The 13,243-nt window shown below is 42.3% G+C and overlaps 1 protein-coding gene across 7 annotated transcripts in view; it reads right to left on the bottom strand.

Moving 5' to 3' along the window:
- GADL1 (glutamate decarboxylase like 1) overlaps positions 1-13,243 on the bottom strand; it is a 125,497-nt gene that overhangs the window by 44,938 nt on the left and 67,316 nt on the right. For all 7 annotated transcript variants that reach the window (XM_043508991.1, XM_038392317.2, XM_043508993.1 and 4 more), the window contains 2 exons: positions 3,821-3,872; positions 510-599 (listed from right to left, as the gene is read on the bottom strand). In XM_043508991.1, coding sequence (XP_043364926.1) covers positions 510-599; positions 3,821-3,872 — 142 coding nt within the window. The remainder of the gene's footprint in view (positions 1-509; positions 600-3,820; positions 3,873-13,243) is intronic.

Below are 13,243 nucleotides of genomic sequence, written 5' to 3'. Positions count from 1 at the left end.
AAATGTTAGTAATTTTCCATAAGAGTGACAAAATGTTACCAAAAGGCTCACCATTATTTTTTTTTCCCCATTCTAGTCCTACTTCCTTTTATGGGTTGCTTAACATCAGAAATGTATTCTTAAGCAGTTCTTCCCTTACATTATCCACTGATAATGCAAGACAAGTCCCAAGGACAATGTTAAGTGTATGAAATAGGTAATGAATGCTCTGTCTAGACAAAAGATACAGACAATACTGTTCCTCTTCTCTCAACTCCATCATCTAACAGTTTTGATAGTAAACTGAATACTTGCATAATCTGCTTTTGTTACATTAAGAAGAAAGAAACTTACTTAGCCTTGCCTAAATAGAGAGCACAATAAACTTAGAAATCCTACTAACATCTATCTAAGGATTAAACAACATTCTATAGATGAGTTAATGGTGGCACATCCAGGAGCTATTTCTCCTTCTTCCCTGGCAGAAGGGATAATCATAATAACCAGTAAGCCATACACGTACTACTCACCTGATGGAGCTTCTCCCAGAACTCAGGTCCTTCCTCCATTTTTCTTAAGCTTGATGGAATGTACCAAAAGCAAATGTTCGCATACTCTGGCTGAGTAAGAGAAAAAATGATTGCTTATTTCTCTCTCACTCATGTCACATCATATTCACAAGAGTGGGTCAAAAAGTTCTATTATATTTCTGTGAAATTTTTCAGCTAAAAACATTTGAGCTTTAGAAAGTTTCATCAAAAAAACCTCATCAGATTGAAGGGGCTTTTGTTAAGTTGCCATAGTAAAAAACCCCAAATGCTGACTTTTATATTTTTTCACCCCCTTTACTCTTCTACAATGCCTACACCCACTCCCGCTTTCCCCACCCCAGACGGGAAGGGAGTCTTCAAGGTTTTTTTACTTACTTACTTACACACACACCCCTTCCTTTTCCAGTGGAAAAAGGAGGAAGGAAGGGAAGCAGAGAGGTGGTGAGCATTTAGCACAATTTCAAAATTAAAACTTAAATTTTGATTTTTCCTTAATTTTTCATTTCAAGTGAAAAAAATTGAAATATCAATTTCATCAAAATTTCAATAATTTTGCATTATTTCAATAATAATGCAAAAAAATCTGAAAAATTTGGTTTCAGAAAACCATTAAAAAAAAATCCTTATAATGGCAATTTTTTTTGACAGCCTGGTACTCCTACAGTACAATGATGGACTTGACAGAATTCCATGTGTTCAATAAGAGTCCCAAACTCCTTGGGGTGATGTACATGTCCTATCCAGGGACAGTCTCTCAAAATTTCTGAATGTGACTCTGGAACAAAGGAAGACTCCACTTTTCCACCCCGCTCCCGAGTATCTCTCTTAGGTTTTATGCTCAATTCAGAGCTTGCTGTGAGTCTCCCAACAACAACGACCATTCACAATTGGTTAAAATTAGGACACTTCATACTTATGAGGCTTCTGCGCGTAGGATTCACAAATTTTCCTAATAGGCCCCTACAGATTCAGCCCAGTCTCTTTTGGGACAAATGAAGGACACCTAGTACCATCTAGAGAAACAGTTAATGCATTCCAGTTCTGTTCAAACTCTCCCAAAAAACTCCACCTCCTTAACAGTGATCTGTCATGTCTTTGCAATTCAGTGCTCTACTTGAGGGGGGCAAAGGATGGAGAGGATTAGAACATACCTCCCCACTACTAAACCCTACTATACCCTCAGTTCTCACTGATGCTGGCTGAAAAAGAAGGAACAATGTTGAAATAGGGAGGAAGATAGCTAGATCACACCATCATTTTGCCCCAGTGCAAACCCTGCTGGTAGTCCCAGACCTCACAAGCAAGTGAAGACTACCTAGACCATGCCAAATTCTTTCATGAAAGGGAACTGGGAACTATTTATAGTCGCTGCTTCACTTTAAACTGAATTTAATATATTCTTTGATCAGCAAGGAGAATTATCAGCAGAAAGAGCTCAGCAGACTTGCCACCTGCTGCCAAAGAATGAAATTAAGTTCAGCTCTAAAAGTCTCATATTTCTCTAATAGGAATGGATCAAGCCCCGGACATATAGTAGTTTCCTCATGAGCTGAAGCTCTAGCTGACTAATATGGGGTTTTAATCTCAATTCTGTTTCAGGGCAGAGGGTGCATGCAGTCAGTGGCTTATCTTCCCTTCATCAGATGCAGCCATGCCTCAGTTTCCCTTCATTCACTGGGTAGGTTAACCCTCTGACTATGTGAGGAAAAACCTCTACCTTTTCCAGAGTCAACAGAAGTCCAAGAAAAACTGGTTCCACTTAGTTTCCAGTTCCTCCCTCAGGGCCTGAACAATCTTATCCCTTCATGCAGCAAGTGAGGGCAAAGCTTTTCTCCTACCTTCTCTAGAAGTCCCAGCCTGGGGCCTCTAAACAATAAGCAATTGCCCAATCCCGCCATCTGGCTCTTTTGTCCCAGGCAGTTTCCTTCATGGGCTTCCTTGCACAAACCTAAAACCTTCACCCTCGGTGCAGGACTGACACTTCTGGGTCACTGGCAGCCTTTTCCCAAATGGGCAGCTTACTCCTCCTTAGGGTTCTTATTCTTCTGCAGGCCTCTTCCCATCCGTTCCTCCTTCCCACAGCCCCTCCTTGGCTACTTTCTGCAAGTCCCACCCATACTCCTGCACCCCGTCTCTGGAGAAGTTCACCAGCAGCTATGACTGCTCTCTCCAGGTTTTTCACATCAGATCTGACTCTTTCCTGAGCTCTTTTACATCCCTGCCTTCCCTTTCCCAGCACACATTGCTGCCAAGTTGTTTACAATTGTTCTTCTGGCCTACAAATTCCAGAACGCCTTGCCACTCAAACAGGCTTGAGATAAGCCATAAAACCTTCCTCAGAACCCCTTATTACCCAGGATAATCCCCCCCATGTGCTCTTTCCAAATCAGCAGAAGTTTACTGGGAAAAATTTGTTTAGAGTTTCTTCCCGCTTCCACTCCAACTATGATAGTTAATGGATAATCAACAAAAAAGCAGCACAAGTATAAACCACATTTTAATTTTAAACAATTCGCTTCTGTTTTTTTTTTTTTCTCTCTTTCCACCCTGTCGCTCTGCACGGGTCTGCTGCCCCTTCCTCCTCCTGCCCCTTTTTTCTCCCCCCTGCCTCTGCCATCCTGTTATTTTTCATCTTCCTGTCTACTCTGCTCCTTCTGCCATTGCTGCCTTTCACTTACACACACACACACACACACACACACACACACACACAGAGTTCCTCTAAATAGACTCCCCTCGATGTCCCCAGGTGCTGATCTCATTGGCCAGAGAGCTAAGCAGGGGCAGGAGCCGAGACCCCTGCTGCTCAGCACATTCTCTGCAAACAGGATCTTCATCAATTTACTTTGCCATGGAGTAATTTGGAAGGGAAAAAAATTATCAGTAGAATTGGTTGAAAAGTGCCAGTTGTTCTGCCCTAGAAATTTGGGAGTGCGGGAGAAACGGGGGATTAAATGAAGCGCGGGGTGGGGGGTTAAATGAAGGGTCCACTTTCAAAAAAGTTTTAACTGAAAAATTCCAACCAACTCTAGTTCTTGGCCATAGCTCTAGCATGGGTGGTCCTTTTGCAACCCTACCAGTTGCCATACAAGGGGATTAATCAAGCCGTACGTCCCAATGCCTACACAACCGCAGAAGCAAGGGAAATGGACAGACTATGTGAAATATGAACAATATGATGTGGTTTAACACTTATGTGCACCAGCAATTTACCAAGTTTATTTAAATATGCACCCAAAATACAGACTGGCATTTGACAAAAATACAAACTCAGTTCTATAGTCACGTACCTCCAACAGAAGCTGGAATCCTTCTCTTTTCTTAATTTCATCTACTAGATATCTGTAAGTAAACACACAATGTTAAAAGATGCAACAAAAGTACAGGATATGCAGGTAGCAAAAAATTGTCTTGAACATGTTTAGATTTCTTAACAGCAGAGCTTAAAAACAGTTTCTATCTGCTGTAAAAATACAACAGTTAATGGGATAACCAGCTCCCGAAAATAAGTAAGTGCCAAGTGGTGAGTGATGGTGTAGACCAAATGCTGCACACTTTCAGTGGGAGCAGAAACTGGGCCTACCTGTATTAGAATTGTGAGCTGCACTGATCCACCAATGTAGCTCCTTTTTCCAACACTGAGGGCTTGTTTACACTGAAAATGCTGCAGCAATGTAGCTACATTGATGTAGCTGCACCGCTGTAGCATTTAGTGAAGACACTATCTACATCGACAGTGTAGGTACTCCACCACCCCGAGAGGCAGTAACTGTGTCAACGGGAAAAGCCATGGGAGTTAGGTCACTATAACTGCGTCGCTCAGGGGTACAGATTTTCCACACCCGAGAACAACATAGTTATACCAACGCAAGTTGCTAGTATAGACCACGCCTGAGTTGTTCTCCATTAATAACTCACTTTCTGTTCCACAGCTAAAAGCTCTGTGCTGCCATCTCATTTCACTTCACTGCCTACTTCTGACATTTATCTCAGTCCTGCCACTGCCCCCAGTTCTCTTACTCTCTCCTATTCTTCAGCAGCATGCCCCGGTGCACTGGGCCTCTCTCTCTCTCTCAGCAACCCCCGGTATCTTCACAATTCCACTTTTACACAGCAATATACATCACTGATGCACAATAATCCCTAGGAATTCTCCAACAACAGTGCACTAAAAGAAAAATTATTTCTTTCACCAGCAGCAGAAACACACTAATGTAACAAGCGAAAATAGATCTGAACCAAAATCCTGGATCCAAAAAACCCTCAAATTACAGAAATATTTGGATCTTGACCCAAACATTACAGCAGGCATAGGTCTCTACAGAATTCTAAATCAAAAAGGGTGGATTTCACCCCATCTGATTGTCAGAAGACTTTGGGTGTGGATCCAAAGTTTGCAGCTCAGTTCCATCTCTAGTCATAAAGGTAATAATTAGAGCTGTGTGTGGAAGATGCAGGTTCCATTTTGCAAAGGATTTCAAAGTTTGGCTTTGTTTCAAATTATAAGGAAAACTGAAAATTTTATAATTCTCCAAAAGGAAAAAAATCTAAAAAAAAATTGTTTTGGGTCAATGAAAACATTTCATTTTATTGGAATCGAAACTTTGCAACATTGGCTATTTTGTATTGTTTTAATTTTTTTAAAATGTTATAATACAAGATCATTTCAAAACAAAAAATCTAAACATTTTCTTCCAAAAATGTTGAAATGGGACATCTCACTATTGTCGGAACTTTTTTCCACATTTTTCTTCTGAAACGAAACAGTGGTAAAATCAACCTGATTTTGCGACATGTTTGAATTTCAACAGAACTGCATCTTCCAATGCAATATGGTTCCATCAAAGTTTTTCTGACTGGCTCTAGGAGTAATGCACCGGGAGTAGAGATGGTCAAACTATTCATTGTGAACAATTTGTCCACATTTTGCCTTTTTTTTTCCTATTAGTGAATTGTTCAGAGTTTCATTTGTTATTCATAATTGTTCAAACTATTGAGGCTGAAATTTTTTTGCATATGAGCTCTTTGAAAGTTGTTCACTGCCTGTATTTGTTATTCACTTTTACTGCTGTGCAAGTAGTCACCTTAGCCACATGGTATTGTTTCTGTGCCCTAACTCAATCAGTATAACTGTAATAAGGAGTGGGAGTGTGTGATCAAGTCACCCAGTATTTGATTTTCTGAAGTTAGGAGGAGCAACCCTAGCAGATTTAGGGAACGTTTAGGACATTTAAAATCTTTTTTCCCCCTAGGCCCCTTGAGTCAGGCCTTGCCTGAGACATCACTTTAGAAAATTTTAACTATTGAAATATTACAGGCTGGGATCAGATTTTAAATTACAACTGACAACCTGAGCCCCGCACTCCGCCGCCCGCAGCTGACAGCTGGAACCCCGTGCCTGGGGCTGAAGCATGTAACTTAGCTTCCCGGGGCCTGCTGTGGCATGAGGTCCCAGGCAATTGCCTTGCTTGCCACCCCCTAATGATGGCTCTATACTTGCAACCTCCTAAACCCGTACTGTGATCAATAAACATTGGTCTACAAAGTTTGTTTAATGTTACACAAAAGTTACCATCTCTATTTAGCTTATGTACACAACATCACAAAGAGTACAATTTAAAAAAAATGCAAAAATGATAATCATTACAAAGCATTAAAACAGCCCCCCTTCCTTATTTACAGCGTACACAAAAATTAATTCTAGGAAAGAGTACCAGTTTTTTAAAATGCAGAAATGATCATTTTAAGTTGCAACAACAGCAATACTAATGGTAACACCAACACATAATATGCAGAAAGTACAGTACACAGCACAATGGTAGGTACAGCAGCACTCACATTTATAATGGCTGGAAAAAATCTGACAGTTTGTGTTTTAGATGAGAGTTTTCTTCTTCATTGTGCGGTCATGGAGTTGCTTCATCAACAGCAGTTCAGGGGGTCGGTATCGGGCTGTTGCTCTAAGTACTGAAGGAAGAGGTTTCCTGCTATTGCAGCATCGCAGTGAGAATTTTTTCCATCAATCCTTCCTCAGCAGACTCTTCAGCTGCATAGTCGCTGTCAGTATGTAGTACAGTCTGTATGATTTTGGCATCATCAAGTAAGGGATGGCCAGTGTAGTTATTATCATTTTCAAGCCAATCTGCAACATCATCTTTGTCGACTTCTGTGCAGCCAGGAAGTCTGTGGAGGAGATCCACAAATGCACTCGTCTCTTCTTCAGCTGCCAATGCTGTTGTTGCAGCTGCAAGGTCACTGTTCTGAGTGTCAATAACTTCAGGCCACATATTTTTCCACAATTTTTGTAAGGTTGACCTGGAGGTGTCTTCCCATGCTTCTGCAACCCCGTATATAGCTTCCTTGATACTGTTTTTTTTCCCCCAATGCTGCAACATATTGCCTTTGTTCTTAGCTGCTTCATCAGACATCAGTAGTCGCTTAAGATGATCCTGTTGATAGCGTTGTTTTAGAATTTCCAGGACGACTTGGTCCATAGGCTGCACAAGAGATGTTACATTTGGAGGGAGAAAAAAACCCAGAAGATCGAGTCACATTAGGAGGTGAGCCATCAGAGTGAGCAGCTGCATTGTCCAGCAGTAAGATAGCTTTCAATGGGATGCTATTTTTGTTCAAATGAGCTTGCATGCTTGGAACAAAAGTTTTAAAAAACTCAATCACAAAACAAAACACTGTCCATCCATGTTTTTCCCTGTGATTTGTAGATGACTGGTAAAGCTTCCATTTTTGCATTTTTAAGCACACGCGGATTCATTGCTTTACCAATGATAATTAACGGGAGCTTGTATGTGCCACTAGCGTTAGCACAGGCCAGGGCTGTCGAACATTCTTTGCTCTGTTTGTAGCCAGGCAGAGATTTTTCCGTTCTGGCAGCAAGTCCAGTCACAGTTGTAAACTTGTTCCAGAGACAAGTTATGCTCAGCTAAGATACTTGCCTTTTTTTTTGTTTTGTTTTTCTTTGGGATAGTCAGAAATAACTCCTGAATCAGTAGACAGCTTTTCCCAGGTGACTGTTAGTTGTCGGATGTCATGACGCTTTTTAAACTGACTGAGCCATCCCTGACTAGCAGAGAAATATGGGTCCCCTTCTAAACCTTGACGAAAGCCTTCTCACATAATGAAGGACGACTAATAGGAATGCCTCTCTTTCTTGCCTGTATAAACCACAGATAAAGGGCTTCATCTAGACCAGCATCGTTCGGTTGCTTCATGGTCTTCCAGTATGCAGAGTTATCGAGTTATTCATGCAATATTTAAGAATTTGCTCTGCATTGTGTTTGATGTCCAATACTGTGCTTTTCCCAATGCTATAATTTTGGGCTATTTTTGCTAGTGACTCCTTTTTAAAATTTTATTAATAATCTCTAATTTAGCATTCAATGACAGTACTACACGTTTTTGCTTAGTAGTGTCAAACGTTTTACAAGACTGAAAACATGGCATGCCAACACTACTATGGAGGTGATGTCAATTTCCCATGATCTTGTGTGCGCGTGGGTGGTTCTGTTAAGAAGAGCCACATAACAGAGGCTTGGATAAACTGGGTTCTATGGAAATTATATGTTGCCATATTCACACAAAGTAATTACATATGACATTTGCATGCACAGCCCCAGCTGCAAAGGTTGCAGCTAAATCCTTGTCAGGCCTATTTAATTGCTTCTGAGGCTACGTCTACACTATCAATTATGTTGGCATAATCTATGTCCTTCAGGGGTGTGAATAAGCCATCCTTCCCTTCCCCTCCCACGAGCGACAAACTACACCGACTTAGGCACCAGCATTGATAGCACTATGACGCGGGAGAGCTTCTTTCGCCGACACAGATGCGGCCACTCGTTGGGAGTGGATTAATGAAGTTGATGGGAGAGAGCACTTCCATCAGCTTAGAACAGCTACACGAGAGAGCTTACAGCAGCACTACTGCATCGGTGTAAGCGCTCTAGCGTAGCGATAGCCTGAGTAAAGGCACTAGGTAAATGGTTTTTTGCGGCCCTTGCTGTGAATGGAGTGGTTGCATACTCCTATCTGTCTTATTTAACTACAGCGGCTCCATGGCACTGGCCTGGCGTTTGGAGAATATTGCTCCCGTGGCACTGTATTGTTGTTAAATCACCATGTCCCATTCCACACACAGCAACATTCCACACATCTAGCTACCTGCATTTGTTGAAGGTACTTTATCTCCGGTTTGTTCCGTCAGCAACTGAAAATTAGTAATGCCAGCATGAGTGTGTGTGTGCAGTCAGCATGATCAGACCCCATAAAAGTCCTTTTGCCAGGATTCTAGCCAGGGTCCGGGAATATTTCAAGAAATCTGTCCGTTCGTTGTGATACTTCGGCATTTTTCTGCTTGTAACTGCTTTTACTGGTTATTGCCACATACAGTGAGCACAAATAGAGGGAGGAAGAAGAAATCTGTCAAAACACCAACTTTGGGCCCTGTGTACCTGCCGGAGGAAAGTCCCAATATGGGCACCACCAGCACAGTTTCATTGTCACAGCCTGGCACTTAGCTGAGATCCTGCAGAGATTGTTTATCCAGGGGCTCAATAAAGAATACCTTAGAGAGCATACATTTTTCAAAGCAGAGCATGGGGAGTTGTCATGTTGTTTGTGGTTGTGCATGTGACTCATTACCCTTAGTGTATATCCATATAACCTGATTGCCATGACAAAGTGCTGATGTCTGCTCTGAATGCTGTATCTAACTGCATGCTGCTGAGATCCTTCCACCCATCTTATCAAAATGAAGCCAGCATTGAATCTCTTTTTCAATGTCCATTTAGATCAGCAGTTCTGTTCGCATTATAGTTTGCCACCTGGTCACCATGATCAACCACAGTACTGTTCAGGCTGACAAAGCTAAGCATAGAATAAAAAAAGATGCTTTATCATTATTGCACCAAGGATTAGACTGATTTTATTATGGGATGGCCAGTTAACAAACTGGGCAAAGACCCACCATGCCTCTGGAGGAGATATTTTTGTGGACTTAAGTGAAACAAGTTTGGTGACCCTGACTACTGGCTAGATGACATTTGTCCATATCATAAAACTACAGCACCGAGCACAACTAACAATCTGCTCAGAAGAGATCCTAGACTGGAATAGCCCGTGTTCCCTAATTCATTTAAAACAAAACTTTACACAAAAAACACCACACTCCCCTTTTTTGGATGACCTAAAATGAGATCACCTTGTTTTTGAAAGAGGTTAGCAATTTTAAAATAGTGTTAGCAAGATAGTTTGCACTGTAAATAGCTCTCTCCCCCGTGGCTAGCATTTTGTCCTTTTTTTTTAAACCACCCACTGAAACAAGATTAAAAGTGGCGTGTTGCTGACATCTGACATTTCTCTGACCACTGTTCATGGCCAAAAAATGGAGCCAGTAGAAAATCCATCATTCTCGATATCTAATGTATGGTCCATTTGGCACCAGTGGTGTAATTTTCATCCTACATCTTTCCATCGTTGACAGTGGAACTGTATTATTAATATCCCCTGACTGTGGAATCACAGAAGAGGCAGAGTCCTAGTTCAACAACTTCATAAAAGAGCAGAAAAACAAGAAGTATTTGAAATTATTAACACTGCAGAAAATGAGGGGGATCCAGTAGTGAATGAAGCTAGGTTTCAGGCAAAGGGGTGCAATTAGAAAAGGAATCAGACAGAAGTGACACGAACTGTGGAGATGATGGTCTAACAACATCCAGATGTGATTGCAATCTTGTGACATTCTAAAATGCAGCTTATTCCATAAATCAATAAGGGAATCTAATTCTTTGCCACCAGGACTAAATGTAAAGCAAATAATCTTTAAAGTGATCAGTTGAGCACTCTATCATAAGTATTTTAAAAATAAGTCCTTTCAAGTAAATAGCTCAGGAGCACTCTGATCTGATCTAAATGAATGCTATGAAAACATGATTCACCTCTTTAAAAAAAAAAAAAAAGAAGAAGAATCAATGCAACGGCCAATGGGCAGAGTTTGATGCAAAGGGAGTACAGAATTGCAATCAGATTAAAACCTTTGCAACTCTGCCTGGCAGTGGAAAAATTCTCACCTTCAAATTGTAAGGTCAATGGACTAGCTCCAAGTCATATTCAGGAACACTAAAATATCATCTCTACAGCATCAAAGTAAACCCTACTGTAACATAGCAAGAAAAAGGCTGCACAGTTGGTCGTATAGTTATGAAATCTGTTTTAGTGCCCAGGGAAACAGATGTCTCAGCTCCCAAGTGCCTATGCCCATGCAAAATCAAGATAGCAAAGCAGCTACTGTACAGAATATCACTGGTAGCTGTTATCTGACTAAGGCAATTTCATTAAAAAAACAAACAAAAAAAACCCCACACTGTCACTTAGAAACACCACCAGCTAAATTCTAACTATCAAAGAGGGTATTGATCCCACCATTAATCTGTACATTCTCAGTCAGATGACCTGTGCAGGTGACCCTGATGTGGCTGAATCCTTCTACTGATAGCAGAAGGAACTGAAGCGCTCTGTATACATATGTAAACAGAGGGCCCTGAAGTGCACACAAGACTGCAATTTACTCAGAAGACTCTAGGGACGTTTAAAGCAGCAGAATCACAACAGTGGATTTAGTTTTTAATGAATTCCATCTAGCGCCACCTTTTTTCTGTATTACTATATTTTTAGGCAATTAATGTTTTAGCTTTTTCTTTATATGGAAATGTTGAAGAGAAACTGCCCCTTTAACTTGCACCATTGTAAACGCTAGGGTATTACTCTCTCTGACATGGTATTTGGCATCAAATTAAATTAAATATTACCATAGGTCTGATAAGTATTATTATTTATTATTATTTGTATTTTGAAGCCAAGGAGCCCCCGTCATGGAACAGGACCCTGTGCTAGGCGCTGTACAAAAAACAAGAAAAAGAGGATATTTTGTTTAAACAAATTATTTCAAAAGATCAGTGTCCATGCAAAATAACCCATATAAATAATTCTCTTCCAAGAGCCTCTGGTAACACCACCCTGGAAGTGCTCATTGAGGGAGAATTTTACACAGTGCACAATGAGCTTGTGAACTTACTGATACAAGACAGAGATCAAGAACTTAGCACGGTTCAAAATAAAAAGGATTGAAAATTTATAAGGATAACAAGAACATGCAAAGATATACTAGTAGAGAGGTTTTGAAGGGATGCTTCAGGGAAGAAGCCAACCTCTAATTAATGGGGCTTAGAAAGAAAGATTCCATGTGGACCAAGTATCCTATAAAATCCTGCTGTAGGGTTTCTTGCACATTCCTCTGAGGCACAAGATACAGGCCACCAATGGAGTATGGACTTGATGGAGCACTTGTGATCCATTATAGTAATCCCAACCTTAATTTTTAAATACAGGTTCTGCACCTGACTTTCAAGAACATTATGGCTCATACTCAAACATATATTTTAAAAACAAAGCATTAATTTCAAATGCCTCTTGGAAGCACTTGCAAATGCTAGAGTGGTGGGATTTCTTGGCTGCTGCAAGGAGAGAAGCCACAGATGCTAAACACTTTAAAAACGATGGCACTCTACACACTGAAACCTTGTCTGCACCAGGGAGTTTTAGGAGAAGGGGAGGAAAACCCACTCTCCCTACAGGTGCCAGCCCCAATTTGGTGGCATAAGAGAGCCATAAAGGGGCTGCAGTGGCCCCAGGGAATTTCCCCAGCATACACTGTCTCTGGCATGGAGCATGAAAGAAGGCAGGAGGAGAATGGTAAATTCTCCTCCAGCTGGATACAGCACAGAATCTGGCCCACTGTGTTTTGGTATTAATGAAAAACAGCAGAGCTGATTCTAAATTAGATATCTGAAATAAAAAGGGTGTTCTTCACTGGCCCACATCAGTTTCCAGAAGATCACCATTAGGCCTAATACAGATTGATGGTTTCCCTTTAATTTGGACCCTGCACTTTATTTTATCCCCAATTTATCAATTATTAGAAGATTATTTTAAAGTTACAAAGGTTTAATTGGTTTCAGGATAGACCAGAGGTGGGTCAACTACAGCCCGCGGGCCACATCCAGTCTGCGGGACCGTCTTGCCCGGCTCCTGAGCTCCTGGCCCGGGAGACTGTCCTCTCTCCTCCACAGCCATGCCACTGCATGGCGCAATACTCTGGGCGGCGGGGTTGCAGAGCCCGGCCTGACCCGGTGCCCGGCACGGCTGCTTGTCCTGGTACAGCTGCGCTGCCAGCCACCGGTGCTCCACGCAGTGTGGTAAGGGGGCAGGATGTGGGGGATTGAATAGAGGGCAGGGGAGTTCGGGGGGTGATCAGGGGCGTGGATAGGGGTCAGGGTGGTCAGAGGGCGGGGGTTGAATGGGGGCAGGAGTCCTGGGGCGCAGTCAGGAAGGAGAGGAGGGGTTGGATGGGGGGGTGGGGGGCAGTCAGGGGACAGAGAGGAGGGGGGTGGATAGGGCAGGGGTCCCGTGGGGGGGGGCAGTCAGGAAGGAGAGGAGGGGGGTGGATAGGGCAGGGGTCCCGCGACGGGGGGCAGTCAGGAAGGAGAGGAGGGGTTGGATGGGGCGGCGGGGGGCAGTCAGGGGACAGAGAGGGGGGTGGATAGGGCAGGGGTCCCGCGGGGGGGCAGTCAGGAAGGAGAGGGGGGTTGAATGGGGTGGTTGGGGGCAGTTAGGGGTGAGGTGTGGGGCAGGAGTCCTGG

Source organism: Dermochelys coriacea, chromosome 2, assembly GCF_009764565.3.
Source record: "Dermochelys coriacea isolate rDerCor1 chromosome 2, rDerCor1.pri.v4, whole genome shotgun sequence".
NCBI classification, from domain to species: Eukaryota; Metazoa; Chordata; order Testudines; family Dermochelyidae; genus Dermochelys; species Dermochelys coriacea.
Note: the sequence above shows the minus strand (reverse complement) of the source record. Positions and strands in the feature narration are given on the sequence as shown.